Source organism: Microcaecilia unicolor, chromosome 2 (genome assembly GCF_901765095.1).
Source record: "Microcaecilia unicolor chromosome 2, aMicUni1.1, whole genome shotgun sequence".
Classification (NCBI taxonomy): domain Eukaryota; kingdom Metazoa; phylum Chordata; class Amphibia; order Gymnophiona; family Siphonopidae; genus Microcaecilia; species Microcaecilia unicolor.
The window spans coordinates 360,750,748-360,763,459 of record NC_044032.1 but is presented as its reverse complement, the minus strand read 5'-3'; the positions used below and the strand labels follow the sequence as shown (position 1 = coordinate 360,763,459).

The 12,712-nt window shown below is 42.4% G+C and overlaps 1 protein-coding gene across 1 annotated transcript in view; it reads left to right on the top strand.

The window, feature by feature from the left end:
- The window catches only part of FUT10 (fucosyltransferase 10), a 52,327-nt gene extending 41,972 nt beyond the window's left edge, over window positions 1-10,355 (top strand). The window contains 1 exon segment of the mRNA XM_030192118.1: window positions 7,694-10,355. Coding sequence (XP_030047978.1) covers window positions 7,694-7,918 — 225 coding nt within the window. The 3' untranslated portion in view covers window positions 7,919-10,355.
- The last annotated feature ends 2,357 nt before the right edge of the window (window positions 10,356-12,712 follow it).

Here is a 12,712-nt window from a genome sequence, read left to right as displayed (position 1 = left end):
TTAGATGAATGGGTTGAAACCATTTCTTGCCAGTGTGTTTGCTAGTGGGTTCATCATTATGTTGTATAGTGTGGGCGAGATTGGTGATCCTTGTAGAACCCCACATTCTGCTGTCTGGGGGAGAGTGTGTTGCCCATCTTGATTTGGTAGGCTCTGGATGTCAGGAAGCCTTTGAACCATTGTAGCACCTTGCTGCTGATGCTGATTTTGTCCAGTAGTCTTATCAGGATCAGGTGATCAACCATGTCAAAGGCGCTTGGTATGTTGAATTGTAGCAATAGTATTTTCTTGCCTTTGCTGATTTCCCATTTGAAGTTGGCTAATAGCATTATGCCTACTGTTTCTGTGCTGAACTGTGGCCTGAATCCCATTTGGGAGATATGGAGTATGGAGAAGTTGTTGAGGTAGTCCATGAGTTGTTTGGCTACTTCCATGATCATGGTCATGAGGGGTATGGAGGCCATTGGTCTGTAGTTCGAGATTTCGCTTCTGCTTTTCTGTGCATTCTTTGGGATCAGTGTCAGAACTATTCTGTCCTTTTCTGTTGGAAACAGACCTTTAGATAACATGAATGCTGTGTGATCGGATTTGGTCTATGAAATGTGCCAGGGCTTCATTCATTAGGTAGTTGAGGCAGTCATCTAGCAGACAGAATGCTATGGAGAATTGTTTTACAGTTTGAATGATGGTGTCAAATGTGGGAGGAGTGAACGATGTCCAAGCTATGTCCGCAATGACTCCCGTGTGCTGTGCTTGTAAGTCCTCTAAGTTCCTGTTGTTCTGTGTTATTTCCCCTTTTCAGATCTGCAGTCTTTTTCTCAAAGTATTTTGCTAGATCAAGTGCAGATGGAGCCAAGCCGATCATCGATGTCACAGGATTTGTGTCTAATAGACTGTGTAAAAGCCAGTATAGGTTCTTTGTGTTTCTGTAGTTGGTTCCCATTTGCTCTCTGTAGTATTTCCACTTTGCATGTCTTATACTCACCTTGTAAGTTTTAATTGCTTTTTTTCATTCAAGCTTTATTTTATTGGTTTTGGTTTTTTTGCCATCTCCGTTCCCATTTTCTGCACTGGCTTTTTAGTTGCTTCAGTTCCTCATGAAATCAAGGGGATGGCTTAATTCTGTATTTCTTTTTCATCCTTACTTGGGCGACTTTGTCTAGTGTGGATATGTATTTTTCATCCGAGAGTATGAGGAATTCCATGGTTTTAGTTGACAAATGTTTGGTATTGTTGTGGATTCTGTCCCAGAACTCTTTGCCATTAATCTTGCCCCAAGATTTGTATTGGGTAGGCACTGTCCTGGTTCAAGATAAGGTTTCTCTCCAGTTAAGTGTTAGTTTGTGGTGATCAGACCACGGTGTTTCCTCCCAGTTTTAGTCTCCCATTCGCAAGTCTAGGTTGGCAATAAATCTGTAGGCTAATAGATCCAACACATGCCCTTTTTTGTGAATCTTGGTTACTGGGGGAAGTTGGAAATCCCATAGTTGTAGGAATTCCCTGCATGCTCTATTGTTTTCATCTGCCATGTCGCCTAGGTGTAGGTCAATATCACCTATAATTACAGCAGGTCATACAGGTGCTAGAGATAAAAACTATGAAGTCTGGTTGGCACTCTTTCCAGTTTCCTGGTGGTCTATAAAGTAGGATAGCTCAGAGGTGGCCCAGTAGTGATTCATCTTGATTGCAGTTATCTTGATTGCAGTTATTTCTAGATGGGGAGTTATGAGTTCCGATAATGTTTCGGTTCTGAAGAAGGATTTCTACAGCACAGCTATCTCCCCTCCCCTTTTCTTTTCTCTGGTCCATTGGGATATTTTGTATCCTGGAGGGCATATCTCATTTATGATTGGGTCCTCTTTAGAGCAGAGCCATGTTTCCTTGATGAAGACTAGCCCTAATTCTTCTTCTTCGATCCAGTAATATTTTCTGCTTTGTTTAGTACCAATCATGTGTTGATGTAGCCAATGGGAATGGGTAGGAAGTTTTCTTTGTGTAGGGGTTCTAATGCTATCTTAGTCAGTTGTTGATGGTTGTGGTCTCTGGGGGTTTTCCGGGTTTTCCTGTATCCCCGGCTATGTGGTTTTCTGATGGATTAGTTCCCCTGAAGGAGGATTTGTGTGTGATGTGTTTTACTTCATTTCCTATGTAATTATTCAGTCACTGTCCGGGGTATATGATTACAGGAATTGCAATTATTCAGTCACTGTTCGGGGTGTATGATTACAGGAATCGCCTGTTAATCTCCATGTACAAGGGCAGAGGTGCCAATTATAAGGAGGAGCAATGTCGCTTTTAGTAGTGTTCTGTGTGAAGCCATGATGCCCTGGGCGGGTGATATTTTATTGCTTGCTTGCCATTGGATCTGGTGATGTCTCCGGTTTACGTGGTTAGTTAATCTGATTGCCTGCATGAAGTTTGCTCACTGTGTGACCTCACAGTTAGTGGGTCGACATAGGAAGTAGGTTGCCTCAGCTGGTTCCATCTTTATTCTGCTGGCTCCACATAACCTTTATGGAGGGTTTTTTTTTTTTTGCGGCTGTGAGATATCTCGGGTTCCTAGTGCACCGGTTCTGGGTTAGGGTCGTTGCTTAGGGAAATGTCTCACAACCTTTTTTGTGTGGGGCCTGGGTTACTGGGTGGTGTCTCAAGACCATAGAGTCTTCCCGGGGATCCTGTTATACCAGTTTTTTCTCTTCCTCCCAGAAGTCCAGCAGCTCTCTTCTTTCCCTCCAACCCCTTGCTGCCTTTCCTCCCACAGGTTCAGCTGTCCGAGATCATTGACCCTGCCTGCCTGCCTGCACCGCTCCGTGCTGCTGCCGCTTTCATTTTCAGTTGTTGCTAGCAGCGATTCACATAAGGAACTTCAGGGCAACCTTCCTTCTGCCACATCTGGCCCTCTCTGATGTAACTTCGTTTATGTGCGTGCCAGATGCAGCAGAGAGAAGGCCACCCTAGAGTGCCTATGTGAATCGCTGACAGCAAAGGCCAATAAATGAAAGCTGCAGGCACCGCGGCAGTGGTGGGGCAGGGGGGAGCAGGAAGAGGCAACAATCTTGGACCTGCAGGAGCAAGATAGCAAAGGATGTTAGATTGGGGATAGTTAGGGTGGGCCTCGGGCAAAAATGGTAGTTCTTTCTGGCTAGGGGACCAAGGGCTGTTGCCCTAGTTGTAACCCCTAACACCATCTGTGGCATGTGCTATCATTATATTTTGCACAGTGTAGGAGAAAATGCATCTCTTTCTATTTCTCTGGTGCTGTACTACGTGCAAGATGTGGCCTCTTGGGATTTCGATTTAATTTGTTTATGGTTTGTGGTCACTTATTCTGTATTTGATATTTGTGTTCTGTGTGTGTGACCAAAGTATTGTTAGCATGAATTTTCTATGTGGTATTCTGTAGTAATTTGGCTTGTTCAGTTTTCTCGATAGATGTATTGATATTTTAGAGCCCCACTAAAATATTTAGGGCCCTAAAATATCATAGGTAGGATCCTTGTTTTGGATGTTAGTGCTGGCATGATAGATTTGCTGTAGGTTCTGAGTGACTTTTGTTTGATAGATTTTTGTACTATACAATATGCCTTGTTATTGGGATAACACTAGAAACAAACATTTTTGTATGGTGAGTTTTATAGGTAAATGTCCTATCTCTGCTCTGCATCCACTGTTGGGGGAGGGCCAGGGGGTTGTATGGATGCAGAATACTTGGGGGAAGCATATGTGTGTTTGAAGACCGTGGCTCGATGGAAGATGAAGAATGCACTCTTTTGTACTTCCCCTAGCCCTCAACGTGACCTGCAGTCACTGAAGCCAGCACTATTACTCTCATTGAAGTTATTGAGAGTGGGGTAGGTGTGCGGCAGGGGCAGGACATGGGTAAATCAAGTGGCATGTGTTTCTCTAGTGCCCACCCATCCAACTTGTTGGCCCACCCAAAAATTGCCTTTTAGCTACGCCACTGGGTGGGAGAATTAGGGGATGGTGTTTTGGGAGAGCAGGAGGCGGCTCGTGAACCTGATAGTGCTGATGCAGTGGGTTTACTCACTGATTAGTTCCAGCAGTCCAGTTCTCCCTACAGTCTGTTTTTTTTCATATTTTGGCCATGGTGTGTTGGTTGTAGGACCCTTGCTGAGTGGGTTCTTGTGTCGTAGGTGCTGCTTGGGATGCCGATTCTTCCTTTGGGCCAAAGGAGAGAGGTCTTCCTCACTACAGAGAGGCAATGGGCCTGTTGCTTCCATGTTCTTGTAGCGGTGAGCCGGGAGCCGTATGCTTTTTGAGTGAGCGAGTGTTCCGTAGGTGCTGCTTGGAGTTCTGATTCTCCATTGGGCTGATCGCCGTGCAGGAGGGAGTTCTCCCTCACAATAAGTGAGATTGGCTTTTCACTGTCTGTCTTGCAGCCTCCAATTCCGCTTCGGGTTGCATCACAATGTGCTAGGGTCGTATGGGCGGATGTTTAGCTGCTTAGATGGTTGGATCTCTGGTTCTGAGCCTGAATGGGAGCCTTGGCATTTGGCTTTGTTTTCCTGGGGATTAAGTTTGAATCAGGCAAGTGTGGTTGGAGCTCACCATGGTGCACTCATCTTAGTCAGTGGCCATTTCTGGTTCTGAGCCTGAATGGGAGCCTTGGCATTTGGCTTTGTTTTCCTGGGGATTAAGTTTGAATCAGGCAAGTGTGGTTGGAGCTCACCATGGTGCACTCATCTTAGTCAGTGGCCATCTTAACATTTAGGGGTTCTCTGTTACTAAAGTGTGTTAAGCTGTTAAAGTGCATGAATTAGAGTATACTTGCACTTCACAAACATGGTAAATGTAATCTCTTCACACTTTTTCAAACCATTATAGACTTATTTATCAGTGAGAGCAGTAGCCTCATTTGGTTCTGGGTATTTAGGTGCGCATCGGCAGATTTCCACCCTTTTTCAGAATTGCTTGGCTACATCCCATATGCCCTTGACTGGTCTAGTATGGACGATGAGGAGGAAACATTATTCTTACCTGCTAATTTTCTTTCCTATAGTCCTACCAGACCAGTCCAGGAACCCACCCATTTCTGCATTACTTTGTTGTTTAAATTATTTGTGGTTTGCAGAAGTTCTTTGAGGAGCAAGAATTTTTCCCTTCTTTGAATCCTCATCTCCATGTCTGCTGGCTGATGGGCCATAACCCACATATCTTGGAATGGTCTGGTTGGACTAAAGGAAAGAAAATTAGCAAGTAAGAATACTTTTTCCCTTGTCAGAGGCGTTCTGCAAAGTGGAGTATTGAACCATGAGGTAGGGAGAAAAGAAGCGTGGGTAACAGGATCAGCTCATAAGCACTGACCATGTGGCTGGGGGCTCAGCTGCTGGAGTGTGGTTGCAGAAGAGGGGCAGGGCGGCACTCATAGCTCATTGATTCTACCAGGGTATAGTAGGGTGAGGAGGCAGAGGCTGCAGCTCAACACAAGCCTTTTTGGGTGGAATTTCTTTTTATATTCAGGCCAGTGCAGTGAGTAAATTGGAAATTGGGAGCATACAGGGTGTGCTTTTGCCATCCTCTAAATTTTGGAGCTTTGAGCAGCTGCCTAACGTTAGCGCAGTGTCTCCCTGGAAATGCTTTTGAAACTATCCTTTAGGTGACCCGAATGTAGAGTTTATGTACTGTTTAATTAGATTGTAAGCTCTGTCGAGCAGGGACTGTCTCTTCATGTTCAAGTGTACAGCGCTGTGTACGTCTAGTAGCGCTTTAGAAATGATAAGTAGTAGTAGTAGTTCTTTATTATAATTAGGTTGATGAACACAATAGTAATAAATAGGATTTGATATACCAGGTTTAAGTGCTTTAACAAGAACTGTATAAAGTTTACTTATTTCAGTGTGAGTCCAGTTTATAATTGTTGGGGGTCGATATTCAAATGATTTAACCAGCCAGAGATGGCTCCTGGCCTGTTAAATCACTTGTTTGAGGTTAACTGGTCATTTTCAGTGGCACTTTACCGGTTAGTGCTGCTGAATATAACCGGTTTGCGCTAAACTGAAAACTGGGAATTTTGGGGAGCATTCCATGGGTGGAGTTGACGGTTGGCCGGTTAAGTGCCAGTATTCAGCACTTAACCGCCCATGTTAACCGCATAAATAGGATTGCATAAAAGTCAGTCCTGTCTTTGGGGCCCTTTTACGAGCTGCGGTAAGCGCAACACAGGCTTACAGCTCGCTCTTCCAGGACTACCGCTGGCCCAACGTGTCCGCTGGTGGTAGTCTTTCCCTGAGTGTTCACCATTTCCTGGGGAAAAAGAAAACCCCTGGAAATGGGTTGCATGGCGATAACCCGGCGGTAATCGGGCATCGCCGTGCACTGCCCAGTTACCCGCCGGGTTAGCATGGGAGCCCTTATCATCACCTCAATGGGTGGTGGTAAGTGATCCCTGCTGCATGGCCATGTGGTAAGAGTTCTCTTACCGCATGGCCATGTGTGCTGGGGGCTTTTTTACCTGCTGTGGTAAAAGGACCCTGGCGCAGGAAAAATGGCCCCGCGGGTAGCGCAGAGCCCTTTTTCCCGCAGCTTGGTAAAAGGACCCCTTTGCGCGGTAACCCATAGCTGCTTGAGTGCTGAATATCACATTTAACCAGCTGAATCTCTCTCTTCACTCCCCCCCCCCCCCCCCCCCCCCCCCCCCCCGATATTCAAAGCTATTTAACTGTCCAGAAATGACTGCTCTCCGGTTAAATAGCATTTCAGTGCCTAACTGTGAATTTTCAGCATGAAATAACTGGTCATCTCACGCTGAATATTCGCAGTCAGCACCAAAAAGTTAACTGGCAATATTCAGCACTGACCAGTTAAGTTTAGAGGGCAAATCAGACCACATAAATAGCAGTCCTATATTTTCCCACTATTAACTTAACCGGCCAGTGCTGAATATTCACTTAGCCAGTTAAGTTAGCTATGGCCAAAAAAAAAAATGAAGATAGAACGCCAGTCACCGGAAACAGCCCAGCACTGAATATCCGGTTTCAGCGCCAACTACAGCACTTATGCAGGCTGCCTCCTGCTGGCTGAGTATCAAGCCCTTTGATTAGTTTGTTGAGATCTAATACTGATCGCTGTAAGTGTAGTTATTTAATTTAAAGTTTTCCATCTAAGAATCTTAAGTCTGAGGTGTTTTTTGCAAATTCTTTTATGTATCAGTCTGTGAAGTTTTGGAATGACTTAATCTCAGGAAATTTGTCTAAGTTCTTGCTAGTTTCGTTTTTGAAGGTTATTAAAATCTTATTTATTTTTGAAGTATTTGTTATAAAGATTATTTTTATGTTATTATTGCATTTTATATTGTATTCTCCTGATTGATGAATCAGAAATTCTTTTATATCCTGCTGTGAACTTTTATAAAAGATAAAGCAGGTTATGAGTACCATAACATAACATGTGTTAGCTGGCTCTGGAAACCCGGAAGTTCAATGCCAGTGCCTAGACATGGCCGTGCTTTGAATTTAGGGGTTTAGGAGAAGATTCTATATATGGCACCTGCAATATCCACAAAGAAATCATTTTCACGTAAGCATATTCTATAAGATTTAGGCACATTTATAGAATATGCTTCGTTGATATTCCAGCACCTATGTGGTTTTCTTGTGGCCTGTTGCTTAGAAATTTGTGCTTCCAAGTGTGTTTAATCCCATAGTAACTGGTCATATGTGTTACTATTTGGCAGGGACTAGAACCCAGGCGATGGAACGCGAAGGCCAATCACTTAAGTTGCCCTTCACCTGAAGCTTTCACATTCTCATCATTCAGTTCACATCGGACACCCGTAAGAGAACTGTGGAAATCGAGCTTCGAACAGTCCAAGAGAGAGGCCCAAGCACTCCGTCAGCTAGTGAACAGGAATACAAACTTTACATCTCGGGAGTTTTGGAATCTTGTTTTTAAGTATTAATTTTAAAGAAATGGAAAAGAAGAAAGAACTGATCCACTCACTGCAGGAAGGAACTTGAAGCCTGTGATGCTGTAGAAACTCAACTTGGTACCTCACACAATACTTTACAAATGGTAATATTTGGTCACAGCTGTTCTGTGAATGTATATTACAAATTTTCTTCACTAGTTTATTAAAAATCTTCCATTCTTTTTTTTATATTCCAGCAGATGTGATTTCACTGCTCGTCACTTTTGTCCTTGTATGCTTTGAACACCCAACCCTCCATATGTTTCTCGAGCAAATGTAACCAGAGAAAAAATGTTTAAAAAAAAAAAGTTTACCTGGCTCCCAGGGTTTTGGGAAGGTCCTGGGAGGGTCAGGTGTTGATCCCTTCTTGGGGGTGGGACCTGGCACGGAGTCACGTTCCCAACATGTCCTGTGGGGTTCACGGCCACCTAAGGTGGATAGAAGTGGACAGGAGTTTTTGGGAGAGTCCCTGGATGTGCTAGAGCCTGTTTTGGGCCCGGGACACTGCTGCGTGCACATGTGGTGATGCAGATGCACAGTGACATCATCAGTGACATCATACATGCATGAGCAGAGGAAGAGAGAGAGTCCCGATAGCTCCAGGAAAATCCCAGAGTCAAAGGGAGCACTATGCCACCAATTATTTTAAAAGTAAAATGCGGGAATAGTTGTTTCAGACCTATAGAGGGTCTTTGTATTGTTTGGGCTGAAATTAGGCCAAAAGTGAAAATAATAGAGCATTCGTGTATGCATGAAACATGCTGTTTTGTAATAATATGCCTCAGAGGTTGCTGGGAGCTGAAGGGCACTATCTTGTGCCCATTAATGGCCCAAATTCTGGCACAAACAAATCACGCATGTGCAGTAAGTGCCACGGAAACTGGCACTGACACCTACAAAATAATTTAACTATTTAAATGATTTTAAAAGTGGAAGGAAAATTTAAATATAAGAATTAAGATGTGCAGAGGTGGAAAAATTTTTATTCTTTTTGTGCCTCGTTTAAGTGCAAAACACTGCAAATTAATAGACACCCATTTGGTGTAATTTGGGTCTCTAGAAATTCAAATTTTTACATAATACAGATTAAAGCATGGCTGTAACTTGATTTGTGTGGTATTCAGGCAATAAACAAGGGTTTAAATAGCAATTTTAATATAAAATAGAGTACTGGAATGCCTATGAGGTTTGGTATATGTACTCTGCTCTGATTGGCTGCATTAGTCAGTAAAGGAACCTTGTCAGAAACAATTAGTGGAGGAGCAATGGACACCACAGAAACGAACAGAAGTGTTACCAAGACTGTGAGAGTTTGTGGTGTGGAAATATTGAAAATGAGATTGTTTTCAGATAATACATTTTAAAGTGAACGGAAAAGTGCTGAGAAAGTAATTTCTAATTTTTAAAATGAAATTTCTGTAGCACATTGGAAATTTAGGGCCTCTTTTTATAAGCCGTGCAAATGGTTCCCACGTGGCAATGCCGCACCGGGTGTCAGGAGTGCGGCTTGATAAAAGAGGCCCTTAGTGAAAGGTAACTAGTAATTTATTGAAAGAAAGACACAAAATAACTAAGACAATATTGCCTTGTGAATTTAAACTGTTTTGGATCTAACAGTTCTAAGAAAAAAATAAAAATAAACCTGAGAGTGATTCCTGTCAGAAACTAAATGAAGGAATCTATAAAGCTTATATATTTCTGACAAAAGAGAAATAATAGAAGTGAAGAACAAATTAGTATTGAGAACTAATTCATTTTTAGTTAAAGAAAAAATATTATTTACAAGAAAGTTAAATCTTTAATTCAAAGAAGAATAAAAATGCTCCTTAAGTTCAAGAAATAATTTCTTCAAGAAGCCTAAATGCAAACAAGAGTGGGAATGTGAACCAGGCTTATCCAAAGAACAGGAACCAGACAAAAATTAGAGTTAAAATATAGTTTGTTGGTTTTTAACTCTACTTTTTTGTCTGGTTTCTGTTCTTTGGATAAGCCTGGTTCACATTCCCACTCTTGTTTGCATTTATTCTCTATCCCGTGGGATCTATTGAGTTCTTCACGTTTGTGTATTCTCTTTAGACCTTCAAGAAGCCTAAGACATAATTGGGATATAATTATTTCAAATTTTCATAATTATTCAGTTTTCCTCAGAAACCAATTGTTTGAGTGTTTTTTGTATGAGTCTGAGTGACTGCATTGTAGCTGAAGAAAACCAGTATCCAGAAGACAGCCAAGTTCTCTATTAGTTAACTTAGGGAAAGTATAAATAAGAATAGTAAGGAATATAGACAAAATTTAAATGAAAAATATTAATTATTTTCTTAGGTAAAAATATAGTGCAGGTATCCTGCGACAGGCAGTCACATAATACAGGTACACACATATAGGGAGGAAGACTCTTTCTTTTATTTTAAAGTGAGATTACAGGGAGTACATATAAGTACATAAGTAGTGCCATACTGGGAAAGACCAAAGGTCCATCTAGCCCAGCATCCTGTCACCGACAGTGGCCAATCCAGGTCAAGGGCACCTGGCACGCTCCCCAAACGTAAAAACATTTCAGACAAGTTATACCTAAAAATGCGGAATTTTTCCAAGTCCATTTAATAGCGGTCTATGGACTTGTCCTTTAGGAATCTATCTAACCCCTTTTTAAACTCCGTCAAGCTAACCGCCCGTACCACGTTCTCCGGCAACGAATTCCAGAGTCTAATTACACGTTGGGTGAAGAAAAATTTTCTCCGATTCGTTTTAAATTTACCACACTGTAGCTTCAACTCATGCCCTCTAGTCCTAGTATTTTTGGATAGCGTGAACAGTCGCTTCACATCCACCCGATCCATTCCACTCATTATTTTATACACTTCTATCATATCTCCCCTCAGCCGTCTCTTCTCCAAGCTGAAAAGCCCTAGCCTTCTCAGCCTCTCTTCATAGGAAAGTCGTCCCATCCCCACTATCATTTTCGTCGCCCTTCGCTGTACCTTTTCCAATTCTACTATATCTTTTTTGAGATACGGAGACCAGTACTGAACACAATACTCCAGGTGCGGTCGCACCATGGAGCGATACAACGGCATTATAACATCCGCACACCTGGACTCCATACCCTTCCTAATAACACCCAACATTCTATTCGCTTTCCTAGCCGCAGCAGCACACTGAGCAGAAGGTTTCAGTGTATCATCGACGACGACACCCAGATCCCTTTCTTGATCCGTAACTCCTAACGCGGAACCTTGCAAGACGTAGCTATAATTCGGGTTCCTCTTACCCACATGCATCACTTTGCACTTGTCAACATTGAACTTCATCTGCCACTTGCACGCCCATTCTCCCAGTAGATACAGATGAAGTTATTCAAGACAGATGAAGAGCTGAAAACTAAAGAAAGCTTGAACAGATAAGTAAAGAAGAAGACAAACTTAAAGACTCTAGGGGGGGTCTTTTACTAAGACGCACTCACAATTTTGGCGTGCACTAAGATTGGGCAAGCGCTAAACGTTAGAGACGCCCATAGAAATGCATTGTCATCTCTAACGTTTAGCGCACACCCAATTTTAGCCCGTGCTAAAAACGTGAGCGCGCCTTAGTAAAAGACCCCCTAGGACTTTTAAAAAGAAAGAAATCGCACATAAAGCTGTTACATATATATAATACTTACTCATACTTGCCTATTGCTAATTTGTAGATCCTGGAAAAAGAAAAAATAGACTTTAAGATTTAAACTTTACGCTTCTAAGAATTGAAGTTATACTTACCTCATATATAGAACAGAGGAAATACTTTTTTAGAAAAGAAAAAGTAATTTTAAATAGTAGAGGAGTTTTACATGTTAGCCTAAACAATTTAAATTACAAGTACACTATTCTACCTGAGTTCTGATTGTAAACATTTTTTTGTAAGCAGAAATTTAGAATTGTAATTATCTTGGTCCATTTTAACTGTTTTTAAGATATTAAGTGCAATAAACTAATTGATTTGTACTTTAATTCAGTGTATGTATATTTAAACCTGAGTGTGTAAATTGGAATCCTGTAACATCTATTGATTCTCTAAGGGGTCCTTTTACTAAGGTGTGCTCAAAAATGGCTTGCAGTAGTGTAGGTGTGGGTTTTGGGCACGCACCAATCCATTTTTCAGCATGCCCATGAAAAAGGCCTCTTTTTTTTGCCGAAAATGGGCGTGCGGCAAAATCAAAATTGCCGCACGTCCGGTTTTGGTCTGAGTCCTTAGCACCAGTCATTGACCTAGCGGTAAAGAATCCGTGCGGTAATGACCTACACCTGTCAAATGCCACTTGGTGTGCGTCCGTTACATGCGTCCGAAAATAAAAAATATTTTGCAGACTCGCCTATTGGACGCATGCCAAAATGAAATTACCGCAAGAGCCACACAGTAGTCAGGCAGTAACTCCATTTTGGCGTGCATTGGGCGCGCATAGATGCTTACGCAGCTTAGTAAAAGGGCCCCTTAATAACACACACTTCATCTCTTAGTAGAGGGAAGCTACAATCCTCCCTCCCCACCCTTCCCATCCATTGTAACCAAATTTTTCTTGTTTCTGCTCCTCAGTCCTTCTGATTAAAGCCCCGAATCCTTGGACCTACCCAAATCATTCGGGTAGATCCGGGGACTTGAGGCTTTCCTCAGTGCATGATAGGAGGGGGCTTTGACATGTGAGCTGGAGAATGGAGCTCAATGTGTGTGTCACACGCCAAATGCATGTGACTTGGTTTGTCTGCACTTCTCCAGATTAGCGTGCAGACCATTCTCCTGTAGCCTGTA